The 15,631-nt window shown below is 39.9% G+C and overlaps 1 protein-coding gene across 2 annotated transcripts; it reads right to left on the reverse strand.

Annotated features, from left to right (window-relative positions):
• Positions 1–1,082: 1,082 nt before the first annotated feature.
• Positions 1,083–11,442, reverse strand: LOC142157622 (uncharacterized). 2 transcript variants are annotated; one of them, XM_075211219.1, is made up of 6 exons: positions 10,972–11,442; positions 8,816–8,854; positions 8,561–8,614; positions 7,859–7,958; positions 3,151–3,230; positions 1,083–1,429 (listed from the first exon to the last, which is right to left on the reverse strand). In XM_075211219.1, the coding sequence occupies exons 1-6, from the start codon at positions 11,054–11,056 to the stop codon at positions 1,161–1,163; spliced, it is 627 nt and encodes a 208-aa protein (XP_075067320.1). In that variant the 5' UTR covers positions 11,057–11,442; the 3' UTR covers positions 1,083–1,160. The 2 variants fall into 2 exon arrangements, with proteins under 2 accessions (XP_075067320.1, XP_075067321.1); XM_075211220.1 differs by lacking the exon at positions 10,972–11,442 and adding an exon at positions 9,627–9,735.
• Between the last annotated feature and the right edge of the window lie 4,189 nt (positions 11,443–15,631).

Genomic DNA, 15,631 nt, shown 5'->3' on the forward strand with positions numbered 1-15,631 from the left:
TTGCAGGTTGCTGTAGTATCCAATCGGACTCCTCATGTCGTTTTCTTCGGTGTCGGGGTAGTCAGTACCGTTAATAGGTACTACACCCATAAAATGTTGTACTTATCTTCCTCCAATCCAGAATATGTGGTTGATGAAAAGATGGATGAGATTATGCAATTGAAGGATACTTTTTGCTAGAGAATATAATTATACAAGTGTGATACCAGACTCCTGGTTTAAGTGGTTAGATCCTTCAACCTGGTTCTCAGCAATAGGAGACTGGTTTGTCCAGATAATGCACACCTTAGGAAAACTAATAATTTTAGTGTTTATAGTAATAATAGTAATATATGTAGTTGTAGGATGTGGAGCTAAGATTTTTAAATATATGATGACCAGATTTTCTGAAGGTAATTTGGACATCTACTAAAAGAGTATAGATGTTCCCAGGTTTGGAAATCTTTAGAGGGTGGAGCTGTTAAAGCAATTTTAAGGTTAGAAGATATTTTATATCTGAAGCTTATAACTAAGAGAATAATAAGTGAGTCATTACATAACTATTACATTAGATACAATGTATAATAAGGCATTTGTATTAGATCAATATAAATGTATCACCGTGTATTAGAATTAAGGATGACACTGCATATCCTATCAGCTGATATTTATAGCTTCAACACCACCTTGTTATCAATATTGTATGCTCTAACTTTTGTGCTGAGTTGTAATCCTACAGCCACTATAGGGACTGCCTTAAGTATCTGATCTGTATGGACATTTCGATATGGATAAGGGCTGACACAATGAAGAGTTTTCATTATGTTTATACTCCAATGAAGCAAGACGTCCCTTTTCTTTGAATCTGAAATGGAATCAGCCAATGAATATTGAGCATCAGAGTGTAGCTGATGACTGTGGACTATGAAAATGAAAGAATTGTCCTATAAGAGATGATATCTTGTGTTTTCTTAAAAATAGGAATGTGTGTTAGAATATCATGAATATGTAATTAGTTGTGTAACTTGTAACCCATAAATATCCAATGTCAAGGATGGAGTGTTTGGCTTTTGGACTGAAGAAGTAAGAGACGTGTACTCTCATTTGTTTTAAAATGACTGTTTTAATAGTTAAAATGTATCTCTTCTTGTGAAGTAAACTTTCACTGCTTCAGCCTTCTCTTATGTAGGTTTCGTTTCTTCCACCTCATTAACTTCCTCTTTTTTGTCTCCTTTAACTTGCCCACTTCTCTTTGTCTTTAATTTAATTGTTTCTTCAATCTGTTGTTTCTTTTCCCAAAATTTTCTTTTGAACCCATTTTCAGCCACTATGGAAATCTCTACTTTCTCTTTCACTGTGTCAGTGACTTTAACAGGGCTCCGCTTACTTTCTCTGCCAATGCCATCATCTGTATTACAGACCTTTCTTTCAATTGTGGTTTTCGGAGTAACTTAAAATATCAAATAGAAACTGTTAGTAAGAAGTAACAAACAGCCCCCATATATATTATTATTATTATTGTTATTATTATATTATTATTGTATATAATATTTATCGTTTTATGCTTGTATTATGGACACTGAAAAAGAATCATGAGAAAATATAAGTTCAGAATAGCAAAAAACATGGAAAATTCTAGGGCTAGTAATGGAAACTGTGGAAACCTTTGATTTCTTCATGCTTATGGTTTTTAATATAAAGCTCCGTCCTGATAGCAATTAATATAAAATGTAAAACATTTCCTCCTGTATTACTGATTTGGAAACACTGTTGGCCTGAATTAGAGTTGAACACAAGTCCATTTGCAGTGTATAAAAAGAAGTTTTTTCTGCACTGTGAATGTAACTTACACTTCCAACCACTTGTGCCTGGAGAGGTGGATCGGGGGCAGGCAGGCATACGTGGAGTACTGTAGGGGCAAGCATACGTAAGTCTAGCAGGCACCATGGAGATGCAGCCTCTAAGGAGGTCCAGAAGGCTCAGTGTAAAGATATGTGCTCAGGGTGATGACAGCACCAGCACATACAGTATCTTTACTCATTTCTGTTTATTAACCCTGTTTTCCTAAATGAAGCAGTTCACGCATGTTCAGTTTCAATTACAGAGCAACCGCTATCAACATTTTATATTGTTTACAATACAAAAGTCATTGACATTAATTATATTAACCAGAGAGAATAATGTGTATCAAATAGCCACAGTACGTTCTTCAAATTGTCCAATAAACATGAAATTAACAAAAAATATTTTTACTACAGTAATCTTCTCCCAATACATCCCAAAATATTAAGCAAATATCTCATTGTGTCCTAAATATTTATTATTATTTATCATATATCTGGAGATATTAGGCATAGATCTGATCATGCAGGTTGTATCCTCTGCTGCTGATTTATATCATGTAAAGTTTACAACTCCTCTCTAAATATATTTTCGATGCACAAAGAGACAGAATAATTCCCATTGAGGGTTAGGAAATGTTTCGGTTGGCCTTGTGTATATATACGCGTCTCCAACCGGACAGTGTAGCAGAAACATTTTAAAAAACTTCTTCATTGCAGCATGAACAACTTTTAGAGCATCCCTGTGCTGGCTTTACTTGGTTAAAAACTAAGGGCATTTAAAAAAAACAACAACACATGTTATAGCATGCATATGCAGCTGTCATCACTAGTAACCAGGATTTAGACTAGCCCTGTAGCTGGAGCAAGAGACACGGCAGAAAAAAAGTGCCTTTGAGATGCCCAAAGCTTGAATAAGATGTGGCTGTGTGCGCTCGAGTTTGGGACGCCCTTATTGTACATTGACTACGGGCAAACACTGTTCCCCATCCCGCTCCCTCCCAAAAATCGTAATCTGAAGTAAGTGTCCTTTGCGTACGAAGATGAATTGAACGTTGTTGCGTTTAGCTGTGTATGGTCTGGTTCTAGGCATTCGCGGATTATAAACACAAAATTGACATTTACGGTACTTGATGAATCAGGCCCACAAAGTAAAACCAGCCCCTGCCCAGTAAATATGAAACTGAAGAGATTTAGTTACACAGTTTCCAGTACAGCTTCCTAGTCTGCTCTGTTTCAGCAACAACATAATTGAGACCAGAGGAAATGTCTCTGACCTGTGGATAAAACATTGGCATACATAGCTAAATAAAAATTTAATTATTATTACCTGGATCAGGGGGTTTGTGGACAATAACGGATTGGAGTTCCCCCTCCGCAGCGGTGGGATTTTTTCCTTTGTCCTTTAAGCTGAATTAAAAAATAATGAGAAACTGTCAGTTGATAATAATGTACACAATAAGACAGGCAACTGATGTAGATTGTAATGTGTAGTAGATCACCAGGGCAGGAACATAAGCTAGCTCCTGTAAGATGTTAGTGAGCAGGACCGTTCCTTCCATGAGGTGAGGGGCGACCTTTGTCTTAGATGGCCTCCTGGCCTTCAACATGCTTCCTGTCACCACACTCATGCAGTGACCAGAGGGTGACTGGATGAATGGAGAATAAGAGGGGAGTCAGAGCACAAGCGTCTTAGGTGCTAGAATGCCCCTGTCAGAGAGCAGTGTATAGGGGCACAAGATACAGAGGGCATCATTATCATTTATTTATATAGCACCACTAATTCTGCAGAGCTGTACAGAGAACTCACATCAGTCCCTGCCCCATTGGAGCTTACAGTCTAAACACACACACACACACACACACACACACACACACTCACACTACTACAGTTCAGTTTCTCCCATAATAATGTGGCACAAGGAACAAAAGTCCAACACAGATTTGATTAACCAGTCTACACATGTTATGATTTTGTTTGGTCAATGTCATTATTTTGGCCAATCATTGCACTGAGTGTGGATTTGTCGTACGTTCAAAAGCGGTAGATATCCTGATGAATCAGACCCAGTGTTTTGCTGGTTGTTCAAACCACAACCAGATCTGCTCAATGAATTTCCATTTTAGAGGAGACCACACCCCCTTTTTCAATTATCTATCCCTATCTATTCATTAACTAAATTAGGACAGGCCCAGTAAAATCGGGATTGTTGTCAAGTATGCCTCTGTTTGCTTCATAAAAACAAAATAAAGTCACAGTGGTGTCTTTGTGAGATCCAGTGGGGAGATAGGGGGGGGGGGGGGGATGTCCGTGCGCCCAAAACGCAGCAGGGGAAAATGGCCCCTGTTCTCGTGTGCCGGGCACTCGTTTTACTGTAAAGAAAAAAGTGGAAAATTAAGGAGGGGCAGCTCCACAAGATGAGAGCACCAAGGGAACTGCCATCACCGCGGCTATACTCACGGAAGCGGGTCAACGACGGCGACTCTCCATCCCTTGCGTTCCAGAGGTTCTCACTCGCCAGGATCTTCCGAAAACCTCGTCTGACGACCAGTGCCTGTAAAACAAGGGAGACAAAGCCACACAGAACAATCCCTTCCCCAACACCCCAGGTACTCGCCCAATCCTGAGGGACCACTACGGGACCGTAGCTTTCTTTTCCTCAAATGGAATACTCACACGTTCTTGACCTTTCGAGTTCACTGGGACTCTGTCACTCCACAGGCCTTTGCCCGTGGCCCGATCCCCGGCTGTTAATCCCGCTTCGTCCTGGGGATCAGGACTTTAGGTGCCCTTCCGGATGGATAGAGGGGCTTTGTAAGCCACTCTCAGTAACTTACCCACTAAACTATCAAGGGACCAAGTGTCCCCTATGCTAGCCAGGGACCTAGCATCCTGCTAGACCAGGGCCAAATGCCCACTACCAACTATCAGGGCTTACTGCCCTGCTACTCTGTCAGGAGCCTAGCGCTCCACTAACTTAGAGGCGTGCACCTCTCTACACTGAAGGGCCTTGCGCCCTGCTAACCTCAAGTGCCTGGCACCCTTCTATGCTCTCATGGGCCTTGCGCTCTGCTAGCCTCAACGGCCTTGCGCCCTGCTACCCTCAAGGGCCTTGTGCCCTGCTACCACTGCTTATTGGGCCTTGTGCCCAAAAGCTACTGCTGCGGCTTTGTGCCCCCTACCTGCGCCACAGTCCTAATGCCTGAATTGCCCCCGGGCCTTGTGCCTGACCTAACTGAGGCTTATATACTCACCTGCTCCGCGCAGGAAACTCTGCTTGCCGCACCCTCCAGCCGATGACGCAGCTTCTTCAGTTTGGCGCTCTTCTCCCCGCGGTCTTCGTGGCGGGGGCGCTCTTAGCCCTTACAAGGGCTCCCCGCCGATTATTGCCCTGCCGGCTCCTTCCTGTGCCGCGTCATCTTTGCGTGGCAGGGTAGCTCACAGCCCTTACAAGGGCTCCCTGCCACTTCCGCTGGTGTCTCCGGCTTCTCCGCTGCTGGATATCCCACAACGTTCTCTTTCTTCTTCTCCACTGGCGAACTGAACTGGAGATGGCGGCGCCCGGTGGCTTAGATAGCCGCCGGCACGTCGACGTCATTGGCCATCGCCGTGAGCCAATCATAGCGCCAACACTTCAAATGGCCGGAGGCAAGTCAGGATTGGCTCGCCTCTCCGGCCACTCATTGGACAGCAGCATGAAGTGAGCCCTGACCACCGGGACCTGCAACGAACAAAGAAGAATACTCACCTCTGAAACTCCGGAATGGTGAGTAGCTTTCTTCTTCTTTCTTCATCCTCTTCATGGGCAGCTAATCCACTGGGCACTTCTCCACATCTTGTGTAAAGGGTGAAGTCATAGGCAGGCAAAAATAATGTGAAACCAGGTTTTGTTTATTCTCCTACATGGTCCAGGGTCACAGCAATCATGGCTGCAGGGGATGTGATCACTACGGGACCTAACATCCTTAGTGGGCCCAAAAGATTATACCATGATGTGCCTGTGCTACCATAGGCTGTCTTGCGATGTTGCTCTTTATATGATTAAAATGAAAATGTAGACACCCATGTGACCTGAACATTGCTCAGGTCATAAAATTCTCACAGATATTGTAATACGGTTATAGGAAGCTATTGTCACATCCTGGTAACTTGGGTGCATCAGGTATTATAGGAGAGTGAGCTTTGTAAGATAAAGATGTTGGGTGGAACACAGGGCACTTTCCTGGAAACATTAGAACACATGAGAGCCCTCTACATGATACCACAGGTCAGGATGTCCTTTACCCTTGTCTACTGTGAGCTGCACAGGCTTAAGGGGTACAAAAGGGAATATTGCTCTAAAATCACAATAATTGTATCTGTTATTGTATGTAAGTATTAGGAGATAAATGTATATTAATATTCTTGATTCTTTTATGTGACTTCAGTAAGATACTTCTAAGCAATATTGGGGGGCGGGGATCATTTACACATCTATGTGTATGTATGGTGTATACATTCCCTCATTCCTCTTTTTGGTCTCAGTAGGCATTATTTCACATCTATCACATTCATACCAATCCATTAATTATGGATAATGTGCGAATATTAATGTGCCTCTAATATTATATGTACCTACAGGCGTTCCATTGACAGTAGTGTCTGAGGCCTGATTACTGCCCCCTCCACAAAATAAAGGCCCAGTTGTGTCTCGTCCACAGGAAAAGGATGAAGACATAGTCAGTCCTCTCCAAGGTGGTGTAAATATATGGCTTTTTGTACCACTAGAAAGGCTCTGTAAACACTCACTATAATGGAAAGCCTTCAAACATCACTCTTCACCCCATGAGGTTTATTAGAATATCTTGTGCTGATAAAGGAAATCTTGCTGTGGCATTTGTGGCATAAGCTCACATGTAACCCCTTGCTGTCCCCATAATCATCCATTCCCTTTCATCATAAAGACCAAAATGTACTATACTCCCAAATGACTTCATCTTATCATACTAACCCATGGGGGTATCTTACAAACAGGGGTGACTGCACCTAGGAACTTTGTCCAGTTCGTAGATGAAACCATTGTTTGTTTCTCTTTGCCCTGATTGTCTCCCAAAGCCCTCCTGTCATTATGATTGATGTATGATAATCTCCCCATTGTGAACATGCTGTGATCTCAGAGAGAGCAGGCAAAAGGGAAGCAGTCACAAACTCTTAATTTGTTTTATAGCCTGACTAGAGCAATAACATAAATCTTAGTCTAGCAAATGTGTCTTGCTGTATTAGACACAATTAAAGTGCATCGCTCATCTATACATATTGGAGGCAGCCAATTTGTACATTGAACCTATATTTATGAGATGGGTGGGGTAGGTATTGACGATGACTACAATAACAATAACAACAAGGACACCAACCTAAAAATCGCAACAAGCATGAAGGTGACAGTCAATAAATATCTACTTACCAATATTTAGATAAACTGTCTTTCCGCCACACATTATATCCGTCAGCTGTCAATTGCGAAGAGATTATTCCGGCCACTGCTAACCCCGTCATTTACACTGGTCACAGTGCGATTTAGCGCTTTTAAGGCGGCAATGGGTGGACCCGACGCCTGTATAATGTATTCTAGCCCCGGGTCCTCCCACTGCCGCAGTGGCCGGAAAAATCTCTCTTCCCAATTGACAACTGACGTATATAATGTGTGCCGGAAAGACAGTTCATCTAAATATTCGTATGTAGATATTTATTGACTGTCGCCTTCATGCTCATCGGTGTCCTTGTTGTCGTTATTGTAGTCATCGTGAAAGTGACTACCACCGTATGAGAATGCAGCCTATCAATTCATTGGGAACCAATTACATCAAGGAGGCAATTCATGAATATTCATGAAGCAATGGCTCCTAGTGAATTGGTAGGCTGCATTCTTATGGGTATTTGTTAAGCCCAAAAAAATGGTTTCTTCCACTGTGTGTAGGTGACAAATGCACTTTGAGTAAAGAAGATATTTGAATTTAGCGTGTCTTAATATAATGTATAGACAATGTTAGTAACTTACTGGATACGTATGAAGAGCAAGACTAACACGGCCAGTACGATACAGATGAGGCAAGTTTGAGCCACCATAGCGTTCCTCAAGAATGACCAACCAGAAATCGCTGTTCAGGAAAGAAAGAGTATTACGGATGAGAGAAGCACATGATAAACTTTCAGATGTGTATGGTTGAAAATAAATATGGGAAGATGTAACATCTATAGAAACAATTCTTATCTGTAAGATTGGGATTTGTGTAAGTGGGGAGGTACCTACATATGCTGTGATATTGCAGCTGATATCGGACAATTGTCCTGATACCGCAGCATGTGTAGCCCGAAAACAGCTGAGATGCCAGATAATGATCCTAAGGGCCATGGTGGAAAATGTGAAGATGACTTCTCTTGACCTATTGTGTGTGGTCATTTTGACCACTGTAAGAAGTCTCAATGGCAATGGTTCAGTCACTTGATCCGCTCCGTGTATAAGAGAAGGACATGTACATAAGTATGGGTGCCACCTGTAGAGGTTTAGAAGGTCAAGCCAGTTGACTGTCAGAGGCAGCAACTGAAATTGCACTTTTATAATTTCATTCACAAACTACCATAAACATTTAGATTAAAATTGTATGCACTTTAGGAAACAAATAATCTCATTTTAAGACAACATGGTAAATACCACTATATAAGACTTGGTGCAAGACAAGAAATAAAACAATTACTGTACCTATATCACTGGATGCATTCATTAAGGGTTGCACATCAGAAGCCATTGTAGATGCTTTAAAAATAAACAGAAACATATATATATATATATCAAATGGTCACTTATATGGAACTACATGCGGATAAAACATAATACATAAACCAGCCCTGAAGAAAGATTTTAATGAGTAACAGCTACAGGGAAAGAGCCACTAATGAAGGAGAAAAGAAGGGTGATGGCAGATTGCAGAAATTTATTTGACAAATATAGACTTACCATTGGTTTGTAGGACCCCCATATTGGAAGTGTTCTCATCTGAAAATAAAAATGCATTGAATTTAAACACCATTAAGGTTGAAATTAATGCAGCGTATGGTTGGAAATATAAGTCGGCAGGACATTAAAGTGTCATTATTTATTTTTTCAACGATTTGCGTTTCCACCTCAGCCCACAGTCCCACAAGTAGTTGCACAGAACATTTACATAGGGGCAGTTCCACATTCCAAAGCAGAAACTTGGCGTGTCTCTTGTCATGTGCTCAGTGAGCAGACGATGGGCGTCTCCCCTGTCCTGTGCTCAGTGGGCACAAGATGTAATTGAGCAGGACAAAATAATACACAGTGTGTTGGAATTCTTGTAAAATGGCTTTTACTATCTGTAAATTTGATCCAGAGGACAAGCAGTGTATTTAAATTTTTATGTGTTTTCTAGCAGATTAAGGCACTTCCTAAATAAGGAAATACTACAGTGTTAGGTAGAGTAATAGGTGCATTTACACAACATGAAATGTGCTGCTCAACAAAATTTGCTTAGGAAGAGTAAAAACAAAAGTTGCTTGGGTAAAACAAAATCTGGCACAGCACGAAACTGCAAAAAACAGTGTGGTCACATGATTTACACATTTTGAATGGACTTGTGGCAGTGGAAGAGTTATAAAGAATGAATAGCAGAAGCTTCTATAAGAAGAGGAAGCTGGCCTGGGGCAGTGCAATGCATTTGTTGTCAGTCCAACTTCATTTACCAGATATATCTTACTATCTGCTTGTTGCTTTGTATAGGAAGTTGTGCTATTTTACTCATACTTGCTAACTCTCCCTGAATGTCAGGGAGACTCCCTGAACTAGGGGTGATCTCCGTCACTCCCTAAAGTGTCTGGCATTCTCCCTGATGCTGAGCCAGTACAAGACGTGGTTGGCTTCCCCATTTGTGGCATGATGACACAGTTCAGAAATTGTGTCCTATGTCCATGTATTGATGCCTATGGAGGTGGCCATTTTCATGGAGACTAATATTTAATAAAAGACTGACAGGTAAGACAACATGACTCAGGGGCAAATGCAGGATTTGTAGAGGGGGGTTTCCACACCACGCCACCAGTGGGCGTGACCAGCATGCATGGGGGCGTGGTTATAATTTTAGACAGTGCTTGGCTGCTCTCCAACTCTTCCTATCCCTAATATGCATGGGCAATGCAACATGCACTACTGTTAGGTGCACACAGCTCTCCCTTTTCAAGCAGAGCCATATGAAGCGGTGGCAGGGTCAAGCCACAGTGCCCCAGGCTTGGAGGGGGTTTCTGGACACTAGGAAAAATTGCGTCATCTTAGTGACAACCGTTTAGGGGGTGGGGCCAAAATTATGCTATTCGTAAAGCCCCGCCCCCGCACGCCCACCTCCCCCAGGATCTCCCTGAAACCAACGAGGAAAAGTTGGCAAGTATGATTTTACTTGACTTCAGTTGAGGTGTGCATGTGTGTCTATGGCTGCAGCTGTAGAGCAATCACAAATCTATCATAACCAACCTAGTCTTTTTTTAAAATAGAGATTACCAGCGATGATCACATTTATAGAAAAAAAAAATCATTGCTGAGGCGGGTGATTATGACTTAGCTACCCCAGGGATACTGGCCCAGTGCGGTAATAATAACTTACTGCTTATACGGACAGCACAGTGGTAATGGAAGCTCGGTTTTGGGCTGTCGGTTCCATTATGCCCCCCCAAAAATGGTTAAAATAAAGTTTTTTTTAAAAAAAACCCAGAAACATAAACATATAACTTACATATGTTGTATTATTTACCTAAATGAATGAAGTGTGTTTTCTATTTTACTAATTAAATATAATTTAAACATTACTGCAGTAAAACAATATTTGTGGAATAAAGCATATTTTAAATGCCTTTGCTCTGCTAACATGTTAATGAGATGGCATTACCAGAACAGGAATTTCTGCAGTACTTGTACCGCCGTGATACCAGATAAATAAGTCTGAGTCAGCGACACTTTACGCTGGCAAATAAACCCTATGATAGATAGGGCTGTTTTTACCAGCAATAGGGCTCTTTATCCTTTGATTAATAGGCCTCTAATTTTAAACAAATTGGTTTAGTAATAGTTACTAAAATAAATAAATACAAATAAATATCTGTTACCTTCCCCTGTTGGAATTGGGCGCGCTTCAGTCCAAAAGATGAGTAAAATCACCAATATGACCATTTTATGAAGTATAACGAACATTTTTGAAAACAGATTTGCTTTCTGCGTGATAACACTACCTCTTCCTCTAGTTATCTGACAATCACATCATGAGTCAGCTGCATAGTGCTCACTGATAACAATGTGATAAATTCTAGACTCTGTGATGTAATAATGACCTATAGTATGTAGCTGGCTAACTTGAATTAGGTTCAGTAGGTGTATTTTTTCTGTTTTAAAATGGCTATTCTACTTTCCATCCTCACTTATTGATATTGGATGGATGTTTTCTGAATATAGTGTATGGCCAAAGTCCTAATCTTCTATGTAACCTGGGATATCAAATGGCACACGATGGAGCATAGACTCCCAAAATAACGGATGAGCTCCCATAGTCCCAGGAGAGTCTGGTAATCTCACAGAAGCTGAGCCGGAGGAGTGGTGGGCGGAGCCAAAAATGGAGGAACCACTGGAGAGAAGAACTAGAGATGTAAACAGACCCCCATGTTTTGGTTTTGGTTTTTAATTCTAAAACCATCTTTGTGTTTTGGCTTTGTACAAAACACCTCATGTATTTTGGTTATGGTTTTGGATCTGGATTTATTTAAAAATTGTAAAAAAATAGGTAAAAATCATTTGATTTTGAGCTTTTTTTGTTCCTACATTACTATTTCTAGCATTAACATTGACTAACAGTCATTTACAGTCTATTTTATAATGATCACATCACAACTGTCCAAATTGTCACCAATTTTGGCCAAAGGCTGCAGCAAACAGGCTGACTAAAATTAGTGACAGAGCAGCATCACAAACACATGGCAATAAAAGATAAAATCACTATGAAACATAGAGGCACAGCTGTGTATATAAAGTATTTACATGCGGCTTTTAGGAAATATAATCAGACTTGTTAGAAGGAGGCTAAGATGGTAATCAGATGAGCAAAGGCACAATCTGAAGAGAAAATGGGCCAGTTAGTAGGTAAAGGGGGCAAAACGTTTTTTAGGTATATAAGTGAAAGGAGAAAAACAAAAGGAGTAATAATAAGACTAAAGAAAGAGAGTGAGGGTCTTGTTGAGGGAGACAAGGTAATAGCAGATCATCTTAATAATTATTTTTGCTCAGTGTTCACTACAGAAAGAGCGGGGAAGGGGCCACAGTTAAGTTGCAAATATGCTCACAAAATTGAGGTAGAAACAAGTACATTTATAGAGGAGAAAGTCCTAACAGATCTCAAAACTGAAAGTGGTTAAATGAATGGGGCCAGATGGGATTCATCCAAGGATACTAAAAGAGCTTAAGTGGGTGCTGGTAACACCATTAACAGAATTATTCAATCAGTCACTAGCTGCAGGAGTAATTCCAGAGGACTGGAAAAAAGTGAATGTATTCCCACTGCACAAAGGTGGAAGCAAGGAAGAGGCAGCAACTACAGACCAGTGAGTCTTACATCAGTAGGAGGGAAATTGATGCAAACACTCTTAAATGAAAGAGTTGTAGAATATCTCAAATCCAGTAACTTACAGGATCCCAAACAGCATGGATTTACTGGGGGGAGATCATGTCAAACAAATGTTATTGACTTTTTTGACTGGGTGACTAAAGTAATAGATCACGGGGGGACGTAAATGTAGCCTATCTAGTTATTAGTAAGGCTTTTGACAATGTCCCACATCGCAGACTGTCAAATAAACTGGAATTCCTGGGATTGGATTCTAATACAACAATGGCAACTAAAATGGTGCATGGTCTACAGCACAAAACTTACCCGGAAAGACTAAAAGATCTTAATATGTGTAATTTGGAGCAGAGAAGGAAAAGAGGGGACATGATAGAAACTTTCAAATATATCAAGGGTTTTAACAATCTACAGGAATGAAACATTCTTCAAAGGAAGAGAAGTATTAGAACACGAGGACATTCACTGACACTGGAGGGAAGTTGGTTCAGAGGAAATTTTAGGAAAATCTACTTCAATGAAAGGGTAATGGATAAGTGGAATAGCCTCCCATCAGAGGTGGTAGAGGCTAATACAGTGAGCAATTTAAACATGCTTGGGATAGATATAAGGATATCCTTACAAAGAACTAAGGATAAAATAGGCTAAAAAAATAGACAGATTAGATGGCCCAAGTTATTGTTATCTGTCGTCAAATTCTATGTTTCTATGTTACATAAATGCTCATTATAATCTCACCTCTGCAAAGAATTTTGTTGGCACAACTTTGCATGACCTCTCCGAATTATTCATGGTTATAATCAAAGTGCCTATAAAGTAATCTGTGGGCTTTTTTACGACCATATATCTATAAAACTATTTTTTTAGGTTGAATTTAATGTTCATGGAACAATTAGAAAGTTGACAAACTACTAAATATCTCTAAAATCTGTATGTTTCCCAGTCTATATGATAAAATAATCTATGTGTCGATCTACATGTTGATTTTACTGTCTTACACTACCAGGGGTGTAGGAACTAGAGGGGGGGGGGGGGCAGTTACCCCTCCTTGATTTATGCTGGGTGGGCAAATACTGTGTTTTGCCCCCATGAACACCTATACAAAAGCCTTCATGCTACTTTCTAAAGTCATAGTATCTTCTAAACTTGTTTAAATTGTAGACTTTCTTAGCATAACTTACAAATGTTCTTTAATATAGATTGCCTTAATAGAGATTTAATACAGATTGATTGATTGATTTATTTAAAAAACCTCTAAGTGTTCCGTTCATAAACATTTAGTAAATAACCTTTAATTTACCTTTACCATGAATTTCGTGCAGTTCGTCCAATAACAAACATGAGATATAGCAATTTAAATGTATAGCACATACCATAATCAGTGAGGCAGTGATTATAGATTTAAAAATACTCCCAATCAAATGAGATTAGGCTGTCAATGAATTCTGAATAAAAACTAGGTAAAGGACTATGAAAAATTAAAATATTTAAGATGAACGATTGAATTTATCAATCTTTCTAATGGCTATTGTAGTAATTGGTAGTTAATATTAATAATACTATTTATTTAATAATGTATAAATACATTTTTATAGTAAAATAAAAACTCAAACTGGGGTTAGCCAACCCTAGAAATACTGACAAAAATGAACATATGATTGCGAGTATCTGTATATCTACAGTCGCTGTTATTACTGTCATAAAACGAGATACCAAACATGAGAAAAATGGACTCCAACCCTATAGTAGTCCTTGGCCTTTTGCCCCCCATGAAGATTTTCTCTCTAGCCCCTGTGCACTACCCATGCACAGGGGCATGGGTAGTGAACACGTGCTACTATTTCTTCCCAGTCCAATATGTAAATTTGGGGAATTTTCTTCTCGAACTTTTGAAATTCATTCCAACAAGAAATTTCTTTATATTCGATTATCAGTTTTACCTTCAAATTCGGGGAACGGCGATGGGGGTGGCGTATGCGCCAACCTTTGCCAACCTATACCTTGGCCAATAGGAGAAAGAGATCGTTTTTGGCGAGAATTTACAAAAATATGCGAACCATATAATCACCTGGGCCCACTATATAGATGACCTCTTTATTTTGTGGAGGGGAAGTTAATTAGAATGTGAGGAATATATCAAGATCTTGAACGCCAACAAGAATAATTTGAAATTAACCTATGAAATGAGTTTAGAAAAAAAAATTATTTCTGGATATCACAATTAAGAAAGGAATAGGGGGTACTATTGAAACAGATCTTTTTCGTAAAGAGACAGCTACGAATAGCATTTTACATAATGAGAGTTTTCATTTTCCTCCAGTGGTCAACAATATCCCGAAAGGGGAATTCCTAAGAATTAGACAGAATTGCACCAATATGCATGACTTTCTAATAAGAGCTGAGGAACTTAAAGATAGACTACTGGAGAGGGGATATAGTAGGCGAAACATAAAAAAAGCCTTTTATAAGGCGAAAATTAGTGAACAAGATAATTTACTATATCCAACATCTCAGAGGACGGAATCAAACAAAATTCGCTTTATTGGTGATTTCTGTTATGAGTGGAAGGAGATTCACCAGATTCTACAAAAACATTGGTCTATTTTACTTAATGATAGAGGTTTAAGATCAGTCTTGGATGATAGGGTGAATCTAACATGGCGTAGAGCTACAAAAATTGAAAGATAGATTTGTGAAAAGTAATTTTTGTGATAAGAAAAAAATGTTACTTGGAATTAAAGGGTCATACAGATGTGGAGGCTGCAAAGCCTGTGATTATATGGTCAAAACAAAGGACTTTCAGGATAAGTTTGGGCACAATTATAAGATTGATCAATTTCTTAATTGTAATTCCAAGGGAGTCATCTATGCTCTTAAATGCCCATGCAATAAATATTATGTTGGCATGACCAGTAGAGCAATGAATTGTGATTACTTGAACATGTAGGGACAATAAGGAATGCAAAAACTGACAAGGAAAAATGTAAACAACTTACCTCTGTCGACAGATATTTCCTCAAAGAACATGGAGGCATAGCCCGTGGTTTGAAAGCCTTTGCTATTGAATTTTTTTTACTTAGGCATTAGGGGGGGGGGGGGGTGATGGAAACAAACTACTGCTTCAGAGAGAAAGCAGGAAGATCTTTTTACTTGACTCC

Source organism: Mixophyes fleayi, chromosome 5 (genome assembly GCF_038048845.1).
Source record: "Mixophyes fleayi isolate aMixFle1 chromosome 5, aMixFle1.hap1, whole genome shotgun sequence".
In the NCBI taxonomy this organism is placed as follows: Eukaryota; Metazoa; Chordata; class Amphibia; order Anura; family Limnodynastidae; genus Mixophyes; species Mixophyes fleayi.

Bases quoted from the DNA above. Each gene is read 5' to 3' on its own strand.
- LOC142157622 (XM_075211219.1), bottom strand. From the start codon at position 11,056: ATGTTCGTTATACTTCATAAAATGGTCATATTGGTGATTTTACTCATC. The intron at 8,855-10,971 runs GTAACAGATATT...TTTTATTTTCAG, and splicing joins CCCAATTCCAACAGGGGAAG to ATGAGAACACTTCCAATATG. The intron at 3,231-7,858 runs GTAAGTTACTAA...TTTTTAATTCAG, and splicing joins TTGCTCTTCATACGTATCCA to CTTAAAGGACAAAGGAAAAA.